Here is a 22,246-nt window from a genome sequence, read left to right as displayed (position 1 = left end):
CACAAGGCCAACGTTTAGATAAATAAAATGCTAAAGAGCCAAAAGCAGCCTCATTAAAATACATTTCTTCATGCAGCAGACTGAAGAGGTACTTGGGCCCAGCCAGAGGTGCCGAAAGCGTCCTTTGCTGCCAGCAAGGAAGGCTGGACATGTCAGTGCTGCCCCTGCCTGGGGGTGCTGGGAGGGGGAGCCAGTGAAAGCACTCCCAGTCTCAAAGTCTTTTTGCGTTATTACTGGATTCAGAAGCACCGAGAGCGCCGTCTCCCTCCCCTTCCTGGTAAACCGTCTGACCCTAAATAACCTGAGTCTATCAGGCTCATTTAGATATGCTAATCAAACTGTCTAAAGCCAGGAGACTGAATACAACATTACAGAAAAGCCCTTGGCAACACAAAAGCAGACAGCCCTGCTGTTAAAATTTTTTTTAGTTTTTTTAAAACTTTCAGCCTGCTGTCTTACCTATTATAATGTCTCCAGTGAAATCTTCTGTGCTGTCCCGACCTCAGGATAACCCCCACACTAAACTAATAACTGCAGGCAGCCGTGCAGCCTTTCTGCCTCTCTCGCTTTCTGTTTTGAACGCGTGCACTTGCTGGTGCGCTTCATTTCTCCTTCCTCTGCTTGCAGCTGCCCGGGTCCGCACTGCCTGGCCTCCAACGAGGAGGAAGAAAGGGAGGTTTGAAAACGATGCTGGAAGCACCCTCAGGCGCTGACCCACAGTGCACGGAGCCAGACAACGCTATGCCATGGCCAACAGAAGCTCTGACCCCGCTCTCCCAGATCCAGCACAGAGCACATCCATACAGACAAGGCATCTACCGACTGCTCCATCCAGATGGCATTCCCACAGCTGCAAGAATGAGCCCCCAAGGAGAAGACCCCAGAGACATGAGGCCTGCAGAAAGGAAGCCTGGAGCTGGTCTTGCAACAGAAAGGCAAACTGCTCCTCCTCTCTTCCTCCCACCAGCAGAAAAACAAGCGCAAACGCCCAGTGCTTCTGGCTTCCTTGGAAAACAGCTCCGAAGCAAACCCATGGAGACCTAGAGCGCAGCCAGACAAGCACCTGCAGCACAGCTCGAGAGGCCTGAAGCATTACATCCATCCCCCGTCGCTTACCACGTCTTCAGCCGAGAAAGCAACCAGGAGCTCCCCGACGAGTTTCAGTGCAAAGACAGCCTCACTTAAAAACCACCGGCTCTTGTTTTGCAGTGACGCTGGGGAGGAGCGGTCCCGGGGTCAGTCACCACATCCGCCAGCTGAGCCGGCTCCCCGGCGGAGGGTGGCACTCGTGCCAGCAGCCACTGCTAATCACGGCATTGGGCACAGGCAGCACCTCACCTCCGGAGCTCCCTGGGAGCAGGAGCCCTCGCCCAGCTACAAGCCATTGCCCCGCACTGTCCTTGTCACCTTTTGCAGGCACGCAGACAGGTCAGGGCACTGCACATGCTCATCGAGGAGCAAATCCCAGCTCCTCGCCACCTCCACCAAGGATTAGGTTGTGGGCTGTTTGTTACGAGCTCGCCCAGCGTCATATTGCGAATAAGTTTTATTTCTTAACAACGCGCTATTTCTGCTGAAGCACTCCCAAGTGTTTAGCCTAAATGAGGCCAATTAATAATGGTGTGATCCGAATAGTGAGCAAAAAACAACACCAAAGCATCCCTATTTATTTCACTATTTATAAAATTGTCCCTTATCTAATTTCAGAACAGGATGCCTGGCCCGTTCCTGCTGCTTGTGAGCAGCACGTGTGTCCTTCTGGGAACTCCTTTTAACTGCAGGGGAATTAACGGGTGAGGACAGCGGGGCTGGTGCCCCCACAAATCATGGCACTGGTGGCACGCAGAGCCAGAGCTGGCCACTTCAGAGTTGCTACCTGGCATGTCCCATACTCCTCTCGTCCCTCCAACAACATCCTGCTAGCTCAGGGGGATCTGGGGACTTTGCTGCACCCCACGCCTCACCTTCATCCTGGCCATCCTGGTTTCCACTGATATTTCCCGAGAGCAGAGGAGAGGCGAGAGTGGCTGCAGACAGCACTGGCCAGAGCACGAGCTCCATCCCTCTCCTCCTCCTGCTTTTCTGCTGGTGTTTCCCCAAATCAGAGAACGCCCTGTGCCTCCAATGACCAGAGCTATTCCCTACACAACAAGGACGGACAGAGGGGACACACAAGTCAGTGGCCCAACACGGTGGCCAAGACTTGACCGCACAGTCTTGGAGTGCAAAGCCACCCCGTTCCCCCAGGAAGCACACGGCAGGTTGAGCTTCCCACCCCACCAGGAGCACACAGCCAGCACAGAGTGGTGTGTCCCAACTTGAAACCTGCAAGGGCCTCTGACTGTCCAACAATTAATTTGTGCAGTAAGCTGCTGCTTGAGCCCTTTGGCTCATCCCTGGCTGCAGCAGGAGGCTGGGCTAGCAATTGGTGCCACCTGCGAGCCAGGCAGACCAGCTCTCCAGTCCAAGGTGGGGTGGCCAAAGCAGCAGGGCCACTGTTCCAGCAGCTTTGCCAGAGACAGAGGATGCCCCTCCACTCCTGTTCTGCACACCCTGAACTTTGAAATAATAAGTTGCTTCAAATCTCTTTCTGCCAGCAGTGAGCGTGACCTATTTTAGCAGTAAAAGGAAAAGCTCTCTGGTGCCTGGATACCCCTTGGCACTGGCAGCGCAGCCGTTGCTCATCAGACCAAGAAACACACTTTTTAGCCTTTGCCTGGAGAAAATAATTTTTCCCAAAGCCAATTCAGGTAAGAGGAAGGGGGACAGTTTGGGAGGAGCCAGGGTGGTAGCAGAGCCATTTATGCATGAGGTCCAGATGCAGCACGGGCTGCGAGGGGACCAGCATGGCACACAGCCCATCGCCCTCAGCCTCCCCAGCAAAGAGGAACCATCTTCTGCTACTGAAAACCTCCACCAAAGCGCAAAGGAGGTGGTTATTGATCAAAACCGGTTGTCCACAAGTACACTGCTGTCTGCCCAACTTCCTCCTCAAAACCCTGGGAGCAGCTCATTGCAGATTTAAGGGAAAAAAAAAACCAAAACACCGCAACAAACATAAACCAAACAACTCCTCCACAATCAGCTCTACTGTTGAAGATAAGGTCAGTAATAAAAACCTGGCTGAATGCATGCATTTTTATCTTGACTATGGGGATGCAACATGTACTGAAAAGACAAATGCCCTTATTGTTCTGACACAGTCTCATTGCCATCCATCTCTCAGAAGCTGCTGACTTGGCCTTTTGTTTTAGGAGATGACCACACTGCGCGTGGCCCCTTCTTGGAAGGCATTGATTTCTGCTGCCATCCCTGCACTGAGGCCACGTCTGCTGCCAGCACCATCAGTGTCCGTACCAGCTGCACAGTAACGCATCCTTCCTAACGCCCTCTCCCCCCACCTCTCCATCAAACCGGGGCTGTCAGCAGCGTTTAGCTGTCCTGTCTGAATATGCCATTCATGGAGAAGTCACGTCTCAGTGGGGACAGCTCTCAGCTGTTGTGGCTTCCCAGTCATCTGACCGGTGCCGGGTGCTGGAGCCAGCCGCCAGCCCTCTCCCTGGCAGCCAGAGGTGCCTGCAGAGCAGCAGCACAGCCATTACAGTGCTGCTTTTGAGTCTCTCCATCACAAGACTTTTGACCCAGTCGCATCCAGGCGCCTTTGAGCTGGGAATGACCTGTCTGCCCTTCCTCCATTCCCCACACCTGCTGCTCTGCTTCCTGAAGCCACCTGTGGTCATGAGCACCCATGCAGGGTAAGCAGCTCCCTTCACACAACAAACCCAAAACTTCCACTTAAAAGCACCAGGTCATTTTGCCCATCACCCCTCCGGCAGCGTAGTCACCCACTATCGCCCACCACGCAACAGCCATAACCGATCTGCAGGTCCACGTAGGAGCCTTTCGCCTTTCCACACACCCCCACTCAGCTCTCTCCTACACCTCCTTACACCTCCACAGCAAATCCTTCAGGTCAAAGAACCTAGCTTGCTCAGTATTTTGAATAGATGTGGTGACAGTGACAACCAGCAAAAGCACCCAGTCTTGCAGAAGGCGTCTCCAGGCGCTGGTGGGGCAATGTGGGCAGAGCCAGGTTAGAGGTGCAGGCAGAGGCTTTACATCTCCAAAATGTTTTAGTGGGTCTCTACCTTTGTCAAACCACATACGCAGCAAAAGTTCCTTCTTCCCCTGAGGATTTACAATCTTGAGATCAACCAAAAGCAAAGCATCACCCTCTGCATTAAATCACATCCAAAAAGCAGATTAGGGAGCAACCATCGAAGTTTACAGAAGCTTGAAGAAAGAGAACTGTTTTGGATAAAGACTGTGTCCTAGGGAAAATGAACTTTAAATACAAACCCCTCCTTCCTGGCAGTGGGAGAGAGACCCCAGAACAGGGAATTAGGTGTCCTGTTCCTTCACCTCCATGTTCTCCCAGTCCCACAGCAGAAAGCCACTTTTCCCAAATCCACCGCTGAGCTGCTCAGAGCTCATGCAGTTCTTCACTGGAAAGGTGCTCAAGAGAGATCCTGCCAAGTTCTTGTGACAGACCCGATCAAAGTCAGTATTTCCAAGGTGTGGTTTTGATTTTCAAGTCTTTCCTTAAAACATTAGCTGGAGCCCAGCAGGCAGAATTCAGGATGTGAATCTCTGGCACAAACCGCCCCCCACTCAGCTGCGCAGCTGGTAGCAGGAGGCTTTTCTTTGCACTTGGAGGTGGTTGGAGAAGGCTCTTCACAGCCTGAGGGATTTTAGCATTTGGCACCGTAAACTCTTCCGTTCTGCAAGTTCCTGGAGCACCGACACAGACTGGCATTTTGCTTCCAGCAGATAAAAGTGTGAATAACTACTCCAAGGAAAACCAACACAGCAGCAAAGGCGCCTGGCGCTTATAATGCAAAATACACTGCCTCTCTGCAGGTTTACCTGGCATCGACGTGCCACACTGATCATGTCACTGCAGAGGCGAGCTAGCTCCTGCCATCTCGGGATGCATCTCCTCACAGCACCTTCCATGGCAGGACGCAGGGTTTAACTCACCCTGCTCAAACTGTTGGGAGGAGGAGTCTGGGCCGGGAAGGCACTTGATTCCCCCCAGGCCACCATTTGGCCAGGACACCAAATCAACACACAAGTTTGCACCAACCTCTTGTCTCTGGTTCAGACAGACAAGGAAGTTATTTATCACGGGCCAAAGAAAACAAGCGATCGGCCTGGGACGCTCCCGCACAAGTGCTGGTTTGCAAACGGGGAGTTTAATGAAGAAACTACAGAGCTGCTCCCAGGCAGGAGAGGTGGCACAGGAGAAAGCACAAAGGTCTCAATCTGGAGCAGAGGGGTTCAGCTCACCTCTCTGCCTAGCTGAAGCAATGTGCAGGGAATGGGGGCAAACAGCATGTGGGAGCCATGCCAAGGACCTCTTGACTTGCAGGGAGGGGATACTGCTCACTGATGGGGATTCAAGTGACAACGGAACACCAGTTTCACATGCACACCCAATCCTACCAATCCCCAAACCTGTTTAGTATCTCTAGTAGCTAAAACACTAAAAGTACCCCAAAAGTAGAAGCTGTTTTGGCACAGAGGCTGCTGCATCTGTGTGCCCCGACCCCCAGCATCTCCTGCAGCTGATGCCAGCCCCCTGGAAATCCCAGCCTGCATCCCAAACCAAGCTGCATCATTCCTGCAGCTCCAAAATATCAGGGCACTAACAGGAGAAGGAGGACTGGTAAGGAGGGCACAGCAAGAAACTGGATCCACAGGGGAGGAAGAGAGGGGTACCCTTCTGTCCCCAGGGAATATTGATCACAGAGGCTTTAAAAGGAAAGGGGGACATGCGCTATGCAAGGAAATTGATCTGTTTACAGAAAATATCTGCAGGTTGCCTGAAAATTAATATCCTTCACAGGAAAGTTTCCTTTGAGAGAGCATGAACTTCGGACACATTAGAAGGTTAAGAGCGTAAGTAATGCGTTTTTCCACCTTTAGCTAAAGGTCACGGAGCATTCAAACAATTCCTCTGTTCCCAAGCTGAACATGACAGGAGTCAGCTAAGCACCCCAACATTACAGCTAATGAATATGGAAAACAAAAATGTTTCCCCTGCAGTTTGGCCAAGAACCACTCAGTGCTCTTAAGAAGAAACTGCCAATCATTGGTGATCTTAATTTTACCTAAAGAAAGTCAAACAAACCAGAACCTTTTCACCAAGCTTCCTTCTTCCCTTTAAAAAAGCATGCCATTTGTCAAGTTTTTTTTACAAGTCCTTTTTTTTTTACTAAGATAGAATTAAATCTAGGGTCATTATAAAATATCGCACCGTTTTGACATCCAGCCTGACAGCTGTTGGGACCAGAGCTGTCTCAGTGAGGAGGAGGACGACACCCCGATACAGTTGGGGACCAACCTACCCCGCATCACCATCAGAGCTCAGTCTGGATCAGACCCACGGATTCACAGCCCTGCCGAAAGCTGGCACCTAGGAGTGAAACCAGCCAACAAACATCCTCACTTGACCAGTACTGGATATTCTCTGCCAGCTTCAAACGCAGCAGTAACTCCTGGAATGTGCTGCTGGGAGATGGTGCCTGTATGTACAAAGCATTATTTCTGTTTATTCACTTGAAATGCATCTTCCTCCCCATTCTGTTGGGTTTTATATAATGGGAGAAGAAAAATGCCCAAGACTGCTTCCACTGCCTTCTGCCCCTTCACAACGTCCCCTCTCACTTGCCTCATCTGTGAAATCAAACAGCTGCAATCCTTTAAACCACTTTTCATAAAGTGTCTCCAAGCCTAAAATAATGTCACGGCTCATTTCTGAGCTCAGTATTCCTGCCGCGCCACATTTCCCTGGGTGCGACTGTCACAGTTGGACTGTAATTATTTATTTATATTATAATAGTATTTGCTGCCCTGCTGCGCTCAGCCCTGCGCACGCGCCCAGGAGTGACCCAGAGCGTTTCCACCACCAGGATAAGGATCCCTGGGCTGAAAAATTCCCAGTTCTCGGGAAAGGATGTCACGGAATGCAGCAAACCAGAATCAAAATCTAATTAGATGCAAGACACACTAGTGTTGGGTTGGTTTTGGCCTCTCTTGCTTTCTTCCAAACAAGCTCTCACTGTGCAAACACACCCCATGACAAAACTGACCTGGCCAAGACATGCAAGCAAATACCACTGACTTTTAATATTAAACAGCACAGCAACTTCAAAGCAACTGGGCTCTCCTCTCCCAAGCAATCCCACCAGAGATCAGCTCCAGCCCCAGAGCCATGGCCAGGTTCCAGCTCACGGCACCGCCGAGCAAGAGACACGTGTTTGCAAACAGCTGAGAGCAGCAGGGAGGATCATGCAGGGACACGCTTCAAGAAAGGCTCTGCCTACCCTCCCAAGGAGGGGCAAGGTGCGTTTGGTTTGTGTGTGGCTGGCACACTTCTGCTGAGAGGAGGCTTTCGGCTTTCCATCCAAAAAAAAAAAAAAAAAAAAATCTCAGCTCAGACCTCTCCTGCATCCAGACACCTCAAAGGTATCACATAACTTCAGAAGATTACACGCGGCTGTAAAAATAGCTTCTAGAAGCAAATGCCAGCAACTTCTTCCAACATTAATATGATAGAATAAAAACAGTATTCACTCTAGCCAGAGAGCAGGGCAGGTTGGAGAAACCCAGAGCTCCAACTTGCAAACAACTGCCCTGCTTGGTTCATTCTTGCGACACTAAGGAGAAGCAACCGGGGTTTGCAGGAGACAAGGACTCAACACCCCAAGGCAGGAGCCTTTCGCACTCTTCTAAAATCCACCTCCGCAGTGGGCACTGAGGTTTCTTTGGTCTGTTTTTAAATCATGGCTTTGCAACAACCACAGATCTTGCTCACCTGGTCACATCCTCCTCCTGCTCGGGTTTCTGATAAAAAGAGAACTGGGATTTTCTTTTTGAGACAAATGCTCTCATTCCGTCCAAATAAACAAGCTCACACTGATGGAAGCAGAACTCCCATAAATTGAACCAGGTCAGCGTGTCTCATACCCTGGATGAAAAGCTTCTTTGTGCAGAAGCACGCAGGCCCCGAGTGATCTAGATGAGCCAGCTAACGCAGCCAAAAGCTCGTCCTGTGCCCTCCTTAACGTTTCTATTTCAAAGCTTTTCCAAACTCCAGCCCTGCTCCCTGGGCCACTCTGCTGAAGCTCAGCAAAAGAGGGCAGACGAGGGGATTTCATCCCTTCACTGACACTTCGTGGGTTTCCAGGCTTTCAAGTCAAACCTCAAAATCATCACAGCGGGAATTTTACCATTCAATAGTCGTCACTGTCAGAAGCATAACCCTGAGACAAGGTCTCCTCGCTAACTTGTGTTACAAGCACCTTCCCGGCTGTGGCCACCTCACTGTAACCCACCAAGAAGCGGCTCCAAAGAGCAGCCTCACAAGCATGTGCCACACTCCAGCACCTAATGAGATTCATTTAAGCAGCTTCAGCCGACTAAAGCTGTTCCACTAAGGAGAGTTTTTTCCGTTAAGGGCTTAAACCTAAAACATTCAACCATCCAGGATGAGCAAGCACAGACGTGAGTGACATGGCACAGAAAGGAGAGGCTGGATCCGGGTGAATTAACCTGTGCAAGCTCCGGTGCATTCAGAAAAACACAGCCAACAACAAAAAAAAAAATCATCACCAGCTTATGCCTTGATCCAAGAGCAAGACCGCAGGTCAAAGGTAAGAGGGGGAAAAAGTAAAGAAGGATAAAATGGAAAAAAAATCAGCAGCTCTGTTTTCTTCTTGCTCTGCAGGAGTGCCACCACCAGCCAGGAATGCCACGTAAGGAGGGGCAGATCTCCTGACCCAAGGGCAGGTGGCAGGTTCACCCCCCGCAGTCTGCTGGAAATCAGGAGAGCTCTCCTGTGGGTGTGAGGAACAAGGACCGGGCTCGCTGGGAAGCGTAAGCCCATCCACAGGAGAGGATGCTCGTTCCCTCGCAACTCAGCACCAAGGAAAGGCCACATCGAAGAGGGCTGGAGGCCACATGCTCCTGCTCCACAAGGATGGTCAACCTTCCCCTCTCCCCCCACGCTGGTTGCTGCATCCAACCGAGGGTTCTCTTGTCAGGAAGACAGACTTGGGTGCTCAGAAGTGATGAGCCAGAGCACGTCAGCACTGCCACAGCAAGTGCCGGGAAGAGGCTGGAAAGGGAGAGAAAAGCTGAAAGCACCGTATAGAGAAACAAAAGAGGATCCCACAAGAGAGGAACGATGAAATCCCATACCACAGGCACGGAAACGGTCTGATTTCTCTCTAACAGCCACATCCGAGATGAGCGCAGCTGAACCACTGCCCCAGCAACGGGGACACGCCACACACCTCCTACCCTGTGAGCAGGTAGGGAAGGAAAGTCTCTTGACTTACCGCATGTGGTCGAGCAATCTGAACCGGATAGGACATGGCGTGCGGGGGGTAGCGCGGCTCGGCAGCGCGCCAGCTCTGCGTCACGGGCTGCGTAGATCCAGACATGTTGAAAGAGCAGGCGCGGCGGTCGCTGCTTCCAAATAACCGACAAAGGATTAGGAGAGCTCAGAGCTCCTCTTCATCATGTGTGCTTTCCACGTCACGCAACAACTGGAAGGAAACAGGAAAGCAGCAGGTTAAAATTCAATCAACCATGGTCCCGTGAGACAACCGAACATCAAGTCTTGGGTGATCAGCAAACCCTGACTGCCCTCGCTCTTCTCCAGCAGCCCCATTTTCCACTTGGCAAAAACCACTGCCAAGTGTTTGCTGTGGTTTACTCCTATCACAGGGAAGTCCAAATATAAGATTATCCCAAATCCATCCCACCTGATTGCCCTGGGAAGCCTTCCCCCTGCACCAGCAGGACCAGGCCTGCAAACCACCACCAATTTATTTGGACCCTTTTGATCTATGTCTCCAAAGTTTCTTGGAGACAGGTATTTTGGGGGATGGTGACTTCGTTCCCAAAAACACAAGCTAGAGTTTTGGGACTTCAACACGAGGTCCAAAGGCACAAGGTCCCTCCTCAGCCCATCCCCTTCCCCATCAACACTCTCACACAGCCTCACACGTTCCTTCCAGTTCCCTCCTTTGTGAGCTGTGGCCATTTTGCAGCCACCTGATGTAAACCCTGATTTATGCCAGGAGGGACCGACCCCCCCAGCAGCCATCTCCATCCATGGGGCTACACTAAAACCCAGGACTAAAGCAGGTCACACGCCTCCAGTGCCACATAAATATTACATGAGCCTTTCTGGTCAGGACCAGGAGCCAGAGAAGACACTGTGGCCTCAAGGGTATTTTCACAAACACCCATGACACCCACACATTTGCTGCTTTACTGCGTGTTGCAATTCTTTTTGCAGCTGTAACAAAATCAGGAAAACCAACAAAGTGGAAAGACTCCCCTCGGCCCCACCGAGAGATTTACAAGTTACTCATTTTTATAGATACTTCACGTACTTTGTTTGGTGAGGATTTTAAGTCTCCTGTTTTTTGTCTAGATTTCAACGAAAAAGTAACAAACATCTAAACACTGCCCTTCGTCACTGCCAGTTTAAGATGCATTAACTATTATTCTCATATCAATGGTTAGTTATACAAAGCATGAACTCCCACTGCTGCTCAGGCTTGGGGGATGCTGCCAGGACCGAACCCGAGCAGCGAGAGCCCCAGCTCCCTGGCTTCCCCTCACCCAGGATCTGCTTCTCCACCCCACACAATGCTGAGCACACTCGTACGCCTCCTCCCCAGCAGAGGTACACGTTACGTATAGATTTGTGCAAGATTTTTGGCAGTATCAAACTCTTTCATCAGCACACCAGGAGCAGCAGAGCAAGCTTCCAGCACCATGAGCTCCCCAGCGGCATCCCCCCACGCTCTCATGGTCTCTGCTGCATGGGCAGCACAGCCAGCTTGAGCCAACACAATTTCAACTGAAACAGCAGTTGGTGTGTACAAAAACCAACAGGGGGGTGGAAAAAGGAGGGGGGGGGGGGGGGGGGAAGGGGAAGTTTTTCTTTTTCTTTTTTTCCTCCTGTGAGACCACAGATCAGCCTGTGCTGATAAACCACTTGCTATCTGCTGCAGGCAGGCACAGGACCGCCTCGCTGGTTTGCCAGCATCCACGCACAGCTTACCAGCCAGAAATAAAAATCAAACCAAGGCAACGGTCCCCAGCAGGCTGGGCACGACAAGCAGGGCAACAACAGCAGGAGAAAAGCAGCCTAAGGACGCCCCCTTTACAAAGAGGTCGAGTTTTACAAAAATAATATTTTTCATCAATTTCCCTTTAAGGCCTAAGGACGACAGACATGAAGACACATCCCCATGCTCCTGCCGAGGGCCAGCCGAGCACCTTTGGCAAAAGGTATTTTGCCACGTTATATTGGGAAAACACACAGCAAGGTCTGGCTCTCGGGGCAGGAGGAGGAGGGACAACCAGGTCCCCTCCTGCTTTCAGCTCACTCCCTGCACAGGAGCTGGCATTCCCCTCCAGCCCTGCACCCATACATCCCTGCCAAGTCCCGAGCACCTTACCTGTCACCCCCGTCCCGGGAAGCACTGGGAATAGCCCGACCCTCATCCCAGACGGGGCCAGCCTCCCCACGCAAGAGCTTGGTGTGCTCGGTGCAATCCACCCCGGGGCAGGAAAGCCCCTGCGCACACGGGGGAATTCAGAGACACCCAGAAGGCGGCCGGCACGTATTTATACTTCCAGTATGACTACCCCACTTCCCTTCACGCTTCCGACTGGATAGGATTTTAATCGCCGATTCCCACCCAAAGCTGGGAGGCATGCCGGGTGCACGCAGTTCAACATCTGCTCCGCTCACCCTCCCAGGACACACCACCGCTCCCCAGCTCTCCTGCAGCCCATGTGTGCTTCTACAGGGGCAAACCCTCCCTGCAGCTGCCAAGGACACGTGCACGATGCTCTCAAGAGCTCCAAAAGTTCGCTGGGATCTGTAGAAGTTTAAGGTACTTTCCTAATAACGGATTCAAACTTGGACATCTTGGCTTGCAGCCACCTAAGAGTTAATTAGCACATGTAAATATATGTATATATACACACATGTATATATACACACTCCAAGTTGGGGGTGGCCCAGAGCCCTTGGCAGCTTTCAGCAAGCCAACTGCTTCCCTGGAAGCTCAGCAGGTACACCAGACCATGCTGTGGCAGCTGTCTACAGCAAAAGAAATAGGATTATTTTTCTTTTTTTAAACTCTTCAGATCAGAAGTTCAGCTTTAAAACTCAGCACCAAGTGCAAAGTCACATGGTGTCAAGCTCTAAAACAGTTTAAAAGCTTTTTCGCTTCTGTCTGTGCAACCAGAAAAAGAAGTTAACTCTGTAGTAGAGGGATACACACGTTACGGGGGCCAACTAAACTGTCCTGCACCAAGGCACGCTGCCTGCGAGCCGTGCTGGTGGTGTGCACTAACCACACGCTAGCAGGACTGCAAAAGGTTTTTTCCTTACCAAGGGCAGCAAACTCCCTCTGCCTCAACAAGAAGCCCTGGAAAGCCAGTAGTAAAAATCATGTGCTTGCAAACAGGCAAAGCACTGCCCGTGCATTTCCACACCTGCAAACCATGGAGCAGCAGGTCACCAACAAGATCACAGCACAGGCCGAAGGCCCTGGATGGTCTCCACAGCAGCTGGACTGTGGGCTGGAGCCAAATGAGGTCACCCAAGCACTGGGGCAGCTCCACAGATGCCATCGCTTAGAACCCATTTTTACGTGTGCGAAGAAAGGGGCTGCTGCAGCGTGCCCAGCCCAGCGCTGCCCCGAGGAGCAGGAGGGTCGTGGCCAGCCGGCAGCAGGGCTGGGGGTGCTCCCACTGGGGAGCCAAGTGGGAGCATAACATCTTGCTTCAGGGCTGGGTGCAGCTGGGACTGTGCTTGGCCACCCGTCCCCAGCAAAAGATACTGGGGTGTCTCCTCATCCGCAACCCTCTATTAATTATTTCTAAGAGAGGAACACAAACAATTGAAGCAGATTAATGGAAATAAAAGAGCAATAGTGCAGCCAGGCTCTTTAAATCTTTAAGATCGAACTGTTTGGTTCCTACTTTTCCTAACTGATTTTGACGAGGAACAGACATTGTCTCACAGGAAAAGTATTTCCCCCCCCAGTTGGAGTCTCCATCAGAGGCTGTTTTATCCATGAACCTGCGTTAGCCATTACAGCGCTAGGTACGAGGAGATTTACAGTCTCTGATTAGGAACAGGAGAAAGCTGGAGGTTACCAGCAAGCGCAGCACAAGGGCTATAACATGAACCTGCGGAAGAGGCGAGAGCTCACCAAGGCTCCTGCACCCATTTATTTCCACCTGCTTGGGAGACTCCCAGGATCCTGCCCCACTGCTTAAGTCTTCCAAACCTCCACCCTCCTCCCCCCTGCTAACTCCATGCAGCAAGTCACCACCATCCTGCTCCTCTGTTCCTCCTCTTCATGTGCCATTTACCATCTAAAATAATTTCCCCATCACCTGTTCTCCCTAATTTACACCCTGAAAGCACTCTACAAGCCACTGCAAGTTGCTGCAGGCTCACCTGCATGCAGAGGAGCTCTGCCTGCACACCCGGCTGCCCGAGCGCCTGACAGCTCCCAGCACCATATGCCAGCTCAGGCACAGCCCGTGCTAACGGGGTGTACAGCACCCGGCCAAGCACACTCATGTCCAGCCCAAAAGATGGGCACAGACAAGCTCATGGCACCCTGCAGTCATCTACAGATTCACAGTCAACACCACTTAGACACAGGGTCACCCAATTCCATGCCAGTCCTTCGGCCCAGCTCCTGATCGCAGCAAAAGCTTACACCGTACCTTGCAAAAACCCTACAGGTCTAAAATAAGGCTGTGCAATTAAATTGAGTTGCAAAAAATTTAATTAACATAATTCAACACACCTGTTGCTCTTCAAAGTTAGAGTCAACCCTCCCACTGGTCTCCGTACTCCTCAGGGAGAGCAGGACTCCCAGGTGAGCTCCCTGGCTTGCCACTGACACAATATAAATGCAGGTGAGTTGCCATAATTAGCCCATGCCTTAGTTCATCTGGCTGAAAGGTGAGAACAAGACACTCCAAGCTCACAGAAAATACCAGTTCATCTATTCTCGTGAGAGTTTTACAGATCCTAATGAAGACACACTGCTCGAGTTCAAAATAAACTTTTTCTTTAGGCAAGGACATGCTGAAATAAGATTAACAGAATATTTTGTTTCTTAAGTCCATAGTAATGTTACTCAACTTGTGGTCTACAGACCATGAATGGTCTACAAAAGACGTTAGGAGGCAGCCCACAAAATGACTGCAGAAGACCTTATTAAAAGGCAACGACTAGTACCACCACACCATGCAGACAAGGCAAATACATAAAATGCTGCTAGCACTCACCAGGGCACATTTAAGTGAAGAGTACTGACAACAAAGCTAATATTTAATTACAGTAAATCACGCAAGTTTTTGGAAAAAACAACCAAGTCATCTTTACTGAAATGCTAAATACATGACGATTTTCCTCCTCAAACAAGAAAGAAATGGTATATATCATCTGCCACTCAACTCATGTATTTTGAACTAAAAGTTAAGGAGCCCTTTGTCTATAATGCTTAATTAATACAGAGCTGGAACATTCACCTTCAAGAGACCAACCAACCCATGATGCATAAAAAAAACTCCGCACACACTTGTGTGCAGCACAGCAGAAAAGCATATTGCCTGTCGGCAGCCGTCCCACGGCCGGTAAGGGCACTGACAGGCCATGCAGCTCTAGATCAAAACCAGACCTGAAAAGCAGTTAAGAGATTTACCCACACTTGCTTTAAAGGACTAGTGGAAGCAAAAATAATTAAGATGTGATGAAAATGGCTAGAGAGACATTCCTAAGAAATGCACCACTATATAATGGTACTGCATTTGTCTAATCAATATGTGCATGAAATTTTCTTGGAAGACAGTCGACGTTACACACAAATATTTGTATGTACTGTATCTATTAAGTCCTTTCAATAGGAAAGCAGGCCGTCTGCCATAAATTTAGGGCTCTATTCAGAATAACAAAGACAACCATGTCAGTGTCTGCAGCCTGGGAATCCACAGTAGTGTTCAATCACAGCGGGGTACAGAGGTTTTAAATTAAAATAGCAGCACAGGGTCAACAGGAAAGATCAGGCACACCCTGAGCTCCGTGGCATGGAGGAGAGGTTATTTCAACCCCAGGGTCAAGGCTTGTACCTGCATGTGATCTTAAAGCATTTTTCTGGCCTTGGCAGAGTACAAAAGAGAGGCGGGCTGGCAGCACCCTGCACGTCATGGCCAGACCCTGCGGGTTCCTGAGGTGCACCTCAAGCAGTGGTACCTGAAGCAGCTCTTGCCCCATTCCCCAGCTTGCCCACTGACAGCAGCCCTCCTCCTTCTTCTCTTCTGGCCAGATGAATTTTGAACTAGATTAACTTCCCAGTCTGACTGACAGTGCAGATGCACAAGCAATTACAGCAGCAGATCTGGGGGAAGAAGGGGCATCGCAGCACCACAACAGGGCTGCCCAGGGCAGGATGTTACCCTTGTCAGAAGGTACAACCAGTCCCAAAGGCCACAGAGGGGACAGCAGCAGCTCAGGAGCTGAGGTCTCTCATGCTGATTTGCTGCCTCCTTGGTGGAAACCTCTAAGGCTGCATCAGCTCTCCCACCTCAGCATGGTTCCACGCAGAACCGGTTCTGATCCCCGATGAAAGGTGACTTCTCTGCCCTGCTCCTATCACTGCCCAAAGCAACAAAGCAGGATTTGCAACTTGTGTTTCTCCTTTTCAAACTTGCCAAGCTATTTTGGGCACGGGACCCATGTTTAGCTCTGCCCCGAGATAACCTTTGCCAGCATTTGTGTACAGATCTTGGCACTGCAGCTGCACGGAGCAAAGTCGGAGGCTTGGATATTGCCAGCCCCACTCCCGGTTGTGTTTTGAAAGGCAGGATTGCCAGACAGGCTGCTCTTGGTAGCGATGCGATGCTGGCCTGATGCTCTGGCAGAGGAAAGTGCATGCTAACTGCACGCTGCAACTCCTGCCACTAACAGCCCTCATTCAGATCCCGGCCCTCAGCAGAATAATCCAGCTACTTGGGGCAGACGAGACATCTGCACCACCTGCCCCACCACGGACACCCCTTGTCAGATGAGCACTTGCAAGGGATCTCGCATGGTTTAAGTACCTCCCAGCCTTCAGCAAAGAGGCAGCAAGTGACCTTGTGATAGCTCCCAGAGGGGCACGTATGTGCTTAAATGAACAAGACTGACCCATTTCTCTTCACAGGAGTGCTTGGCTGTCACTCCCCAGCTGCAGGGACACTGCCTTATTAAAATGCACAAGCCACACACCAAATGCCAGCCTGGCCATGGCTCCAGCCTCAGGTCAGCATCAGCGTGGCTGGCCTGGGCCTTTGCTTTTCAAATCCTGCCATAACACGCCTCTTTCCCTTTAACTTCCCTACTCCCGTTGTTGGATTTTCCCCTCCTAATTCAATTAAAAAAACCTTTAGCGTCTCCTGATTTTTGCAGCTGAGACTGCGAAAGCACACAGACAACCTGTGGATGATCTGGAGAGCAAGCCTGTCAGCAGGGATGCGATGGCAGAGCTGCTCCCGTTACGCAGAAGCATCACTGCTCCCGTGCCAGGGCACCCACGGCCCTGCAAGCCCACTCCATGCTGCTCTGCCGGGAAGCGGAGTGAGCCAGCACACACACAGCCACACAAACCCACAGCTACTGACTGGCAGCTGCAGTCTAAATGCCCAAAAGGGACACTTCAAGTAATTAAAGATACTGACAAGGAACAGCAAAAAAGAAACCCACACTAAAAAAAAAAAAAAAAAAAAATAAAAAAGAAGGAGGTGGGATTTGGATCCATGCATAGGCCATTCATGGAACAAAGGAGTTATTTTAAGTCCAGGCTGGAAATAGAAAACAAATTAGACCATGCAAAGCCTTTGTTGAAGATGATCTGCAAAGACAAATGGAAACGCCCGGAGAGGAAATTAAAAAAAAAAAAAAAAAAAAAAAAACAAAACTAAACATGAAACTACCCGGGCACTGCGACTGCAAAGGGAAACAGGGCAGGGGACTAGATGAGAAAAGCAAATGAAAGGAAAGCAGTGACAGGTAAATGCCAGAGCACAGATTAGGCAGCCAGAAAGGAGACATAAGAAAACCAGTGCAGGACAGCAAAAGCAGACCAGCAGAATTGACTAGTAAAACCCCAGGGATGGAAAAAATGCTGGAGATGCCCCGTTTTCTGATAGAATCCCAGCCCCAAGCTCCAGATACAGGAATGCACAAGTTGAAACTAAAAAACCACATCTGCTGGGGCAAGATGGACTGTGCAAAGGCACAAACCAAACCCTCCTCCTCCTGTTCTACCCAAACCCCTGTCTGGCAGCCTGAAATGCTGCAACACTTGTCCCATGCTGGCACATCCACCCAGGATCCAGCACAATTTTAACCGTGGGGCAAGCGCAGGCAGCCTGTTCCATAGCAAAGCTCCTTCTTTCCCCACTCCCAGACCCCCATCACTCCCTGGTCCCCTCTCCTCACACACCGTACATCTTTTCCACTTCAGCTGCCCCCCTCTTACATTAAACATGGGCTTAAATATTGTAACTGTTACACAGTACTAATCTCAGTTTAATAAATATACACAAGCAACTTTAAGGGGAAAAAATGCAATTCCTTGCCAACGTGCAATAATGATATAGTAACCCTACGACTGCTTCAGCCACACTCCCAAGTACATTAAACAGCACATTAACAACCAGCCTTGTAACAACACATCATCCCTACACCCATTCGCAGCTTCCAGGAGCTAACCTAAACCCCAGACTACTCAGATAAACAAGGCTTTTAAAATGCAAGGGAGATTATACAAAGCACCTGCGAGATTTATTTATATATTTTGCACAGAACACGCTGCTCATTTGATTTTCAAACCCTTCAGTTCATACTGCTAAAGAGACAGGTCCTCTGATGTCTTGGGCACGTTCATGAAAGCTAGGGGAGTCATCTCTTCGAGATCCTTTTGTTGAACAAATTACTCAGCTCAGGAGTGACATTTTCGATTATTTACATCCTGAATAAAGAAGGGAAATTCATTTTCTGGAGTTCCTAAGATAAGTTCTTTGAGGCGGATGGTACTGCTAAACATTTTCCCCTTTCACACGTTCCCAATTTCAAAGACGACAAAACATCTTTGCCTTCTAAATTATTCCTTTTCTTTCATGATCCTCTAATGATTCAGGAGTCTAAACTTCACACAAGGATCTTTGAAGAGCACCGACTGCCAGCATAAAAGCTGAACTATTGTGACAAACTGCACAATTTAATGCCTCTGTAGAAAGAAACGTGCAAAGGAACAAAATACCTTAGGGAACCGAAACAAAGCCTGCAAATAAATTAAATGACCTGTAAACTAAGGTACTCAAAAATATATGAGATGCTATGCAGCTGTGCCATAAAATATCACGAAAAAAGGGAGTCATTTGGGAGCGGAGCTGTTTTAAACTAACCCATTTTACTCCAGGTTTGCATTGAAGTCGCTGTACTTACCCAGCACATCACTGCACCTCAGATGCAGGATAGGAACTTAAGTAATGCTAACTCAATTGCTTGTGATCGTCTGTCAAATACCAGCTCTGAACCCTCCACTAGGCCTTTCTCCTAACATCCCCCGGGTAATTACTAGCAGATAGAGTCAATTTTCAGCCCAGGTTAATAACTGGATTCCAGCCATTTGTTCCTGCACATTGCTGCTGCTTTCACTTCTCCACAGGAAAACCGATGAGAAGTTCAAGCTCACTGGTGGCCCAGCGAAAGGAGCTGTTCATTAGTTCATAGCGGATCAGCCGGAGAGACAGGTCTAAGCGGTAGGAGCCATTAATTGGGTATGTTCTGCTTTCCTTGTCTAGGTAATTAATAGCTTCTAGACAGAAAGTCAAAGCCTCTCTAGAGGCACCAAAAACATTTCAATATTTGCATACAACGTGTAGCGCCTCACAGAACATGGGACAGTTTGCAGCAAGGGAAGGGGGAAGGTGAACATCACCTCCACCTCCTGCTCCATCCCCTTCCCAAACACCCCGGTACACAAACCAACAGCCCATTTCAGCAAGAGCCCTGGCATGTAGCAAGTGCAATGCAAATGGCATCACCCCTTCTGCATCCACAGGAGAGTCTGACCCTAGAAAGGAGGTGACTTGCACAGCTCCAGCTCTCGCCAACTTCACTCAAAGGCAAATGGCACTTTGCGGGAGCCAAGCTTTGGGTTATGTTTCTACAGACAGGCTTACAAAACAGATGGGGATTCCTGATGTGTTTAATAACTGAACCCATACAAGTGGGCAAATGGGATTTCAGTGCCTCCCTGCCAAGCTCAGTCCTGCTGAGAACACGCTGTCCAGAGCCGTCAGTCAGTCCCCAGCAGATGAGGACTCCTGGCTTTCTGATCAGGATGCTTCTAAAACTGCAGCCTGGTCATACCCTTTGCAATTTGCCTTTCCTGGGCTTGGAGCAATGGTTTTCAGCCTGTCGCTGACAGGCTTCTGGGAGCCTGTGGACTAGTTTGAAGGAGTCCTTGAAAGGTGACTGAAATTCATGCTACACAGATGAGACATCTTGAAGGCTCCGCTCTTCCACAGCGAAGCAATGAGCGTCAGCAAGATGGGGTCAGAAGCCTCTGGCCCCTCCTACCCCAGCGTACCAGAGGGACGGGGGAGTTCTCCCTTATTTCCCGGCAAAATGTCCAGTCCCTGGGCTATCAGTCCACCCTGTTTTGCAATTGCTGAACTCAAACCTATTTATTAATAATAGTTATTACTACCTTAAAAAAAAAAACCCTCAGTTACCAACATCAAGCTATTCCTAAGATGACTCACTGGCCCAATTCACTGCTGGTGCTGTGCAGGCACAAGCAAGTACCTCCCTGTCACCCTGCACCTACCAGCCCTGGAGCTGAGGTTTCAGAGAGTTCCTCACCCTCCAACCCTTCAGCCACATAGCAGAAACAAAAACCACGAGGGAAACGCCTGACAGAAAGCAACCCTCATCAGCTGGGAAGCACCTCTCCTGGGCAAACAGAAGCTCTAACACCAAGTCATTTAATTTGAACAAAACTGGCCTGGACAAGAGCAGCAGGGAAGGTGGAAGAGGGAATAGCAGAGTCATAGTCCCAAGGTCAAATATTGCTTTTGTAGAGCTACAAAAACAAGTCACAGCATAATAATCTTTCCGGAGTCCATCTGGAGGGTACTTAAGGATGTTTCCCAGCACCTTCATGCACTGAGTTTATAACCTTGATGAAGGCCTCAGATTTAAATTAAGATGAACTCTGGTTACTCATAGCAAGAAAAGACATGGCATCTGAAATTGTTTCTGCTAAGGCAATGAGTTTCCCTTGGTATCAAGTTGATGCAGGACAGCTTACACAGGGATAACTAAGAGGATTACCATCCCCAAACCTCCATCACTTCTGCCTGGGCAGCTGAGCTGCTCATGAAACAACTGCAGTTAACAGCCCCGGTATTTTAATGGGAATAGTCAATGATGGTGGTTTTCACTTAAAATAGCTGCAGTGCCCATGAGGACTGTACACCGAGGCACAGACACAGCCCTTCCCGCTGCCCCGTGGGAGCCCTACAAATCCCCCAGAGCCCACGCAGGGAACATGAATCTCACCAAGCCACATTCCCCTGCTCTTCACACCCCACCCAACCTCTGCCACTAGGCACAGGCTGTCACTAGTGGTCCCGTGCAGCAGGTAAGGTACAAACATGACTCCACTCGGATGCTGTGACTTTGCAGACCCTTCTCTTGGAGGGAGGAAAAGCCTCCTGCCAAGCACAGACCCTGCCCTTGCAGAGAAACTTGCTGCAGTAAAGGTACTGGCAAACATGCTTCTCCCAGGGAGAAGATAGCACAGAAGTGAAGAGTTCTGGAAGAACAAAAAAATGAAGCCTAGTGCTTTTTAAATAACCAAGAAGTAATAACAGCACTCCAGGTGTAAAGCAGTCACAGCAGGGATTACTCCTCTGCACAGCTGGTTGGGGTGTGCATGTTCCTGGCGTCCAGTTGGGATGCAGGGGATTCCTTATTTGTTCATCATCTTTTGAGCCACAATTCCAGAAGGATTCACACCACTGAGTACTGATTACAGCTCAGGAGGCACAAACATGCCACTTCAAACTGGAAACACAGCAAGTTTCTGTACCTCCCTTGAAAATCCTACAGCAGATTAAGGGGTAAAGGTGCTTTTGAACACATTAATGTGTCCACAGAATGGACATAAATACAAAAGTACAATGTACTTTACAAACTTACAGGGAATGTTTAAACAAGGAAACTCTGAGAAAAGGGCTAACTCTCCCATTTTTAAGTTGTACAGAAATTTTTATGGACGAACGTAACCTCCCCCACCTTCCCCCCCACAAAGCTCTGTTGCACGCTTTACCCGGGAAATTCAGTCTGCTTTACTACAGAACACTTGACCACAATTTCAACCGATGCAAGAACTGCTCACCCTGCAAAAGGAACAATGTCATCCTCCCAACAGTTGGGAAATAGCGGGTTTCCTATGCAATCACTGCCAGACTCTCCCAGCACTTTCAGAGCCTCCCAGCAGCAGCTCCCCACAGGTCGTGGGTGCTGCCTTGCGGGACGGAGATGACCCCAGTGGAAGGTTGCTGACTGACTTCCGCAGGCAGGATAGGGAGCTCCTAGTCCTCCCTCCCACCACTCTGGTTTAAGGGGTGTGGAATGGCTTAATTATGCCCCTCGAGGCAGGAAGAAGTCACTTGTCTTTAAATACTCTGACTTTTATTGAGTTAACATGTTTTAACAAGGTCAAGGCTTGAATGGTAAACTGTTACCCAAAGGGGAATTTGCTGCTTCCCCCCTCGCAATTTATCAGCATCCCCCACAGTTAATTTCTGAGTCCTTGGGTTACAGTTACAAACTTTCCAGACAACGAAAAAAAAAAATCAAGAAAAAAAAAACATTTAAGCAGTCAGAAAGAGTAAATAAACCTTCACTTTCATCACCCTATCACAGTGTCCCAGAGAAGCCCCTGGCACTCGAACACAGCACCGACACACGTCCCCTCACAGGGGGCTGCAGGCAGGGTGGCAGGGAACAGGGAGGACACTGAGGTGGTTTCACCTCCTGTCACCCAGGACAGGGGTGAGCTCTGGG

General features: G+C 49.7%; 1 protein-coding gene across 11 annotated transcripts in view; it reads right to left on the bottom strand.

The window, feature by feature from the left end:
- NCOR2 (nuclear receptor corepressor 2) overlaps positions 1-22,246 on the bottom strand; it is a 257,096-nt gene that overhangs the window by 172,064 nt on the left and 62,786 nt on the right. For all 11 annotated transcript variants that reach the window (XM_074887780.1, XM_074887781.1, XM_074887783.1 and 8 more), the window contains exon 2: positions 9,405-9,614. In XM_074887780.1, the coding sequence (XP_074743881.1) occupies positions 9,405-9,509 (105 nt within the window). In that variant the 5' untranslated portion in view covers positions 9,510-9,614. The remainder of the gene's footprint in view (positions 1-9,404; positions 9,615-22,246) is intronic.

This window comes from Strix uralensis, chromosome 17 (genome assembly GCF_047716275.1).
Source record: "Strix uralensis isolate ZFMK-TIS-50842 chromosome 17, bStrUra1, whole genome shotgun sequence".
NCBI lineage: Eukaryota > Metazoa > Chordata > Aves > Strigiformes > Strigidae > Strix > Strix uralensis.
The sequence above is the reverse complement of the archived record's forward strand: the minus strand, read 5'-3'. Positions and strand labels throughout refer to the sequence as shown.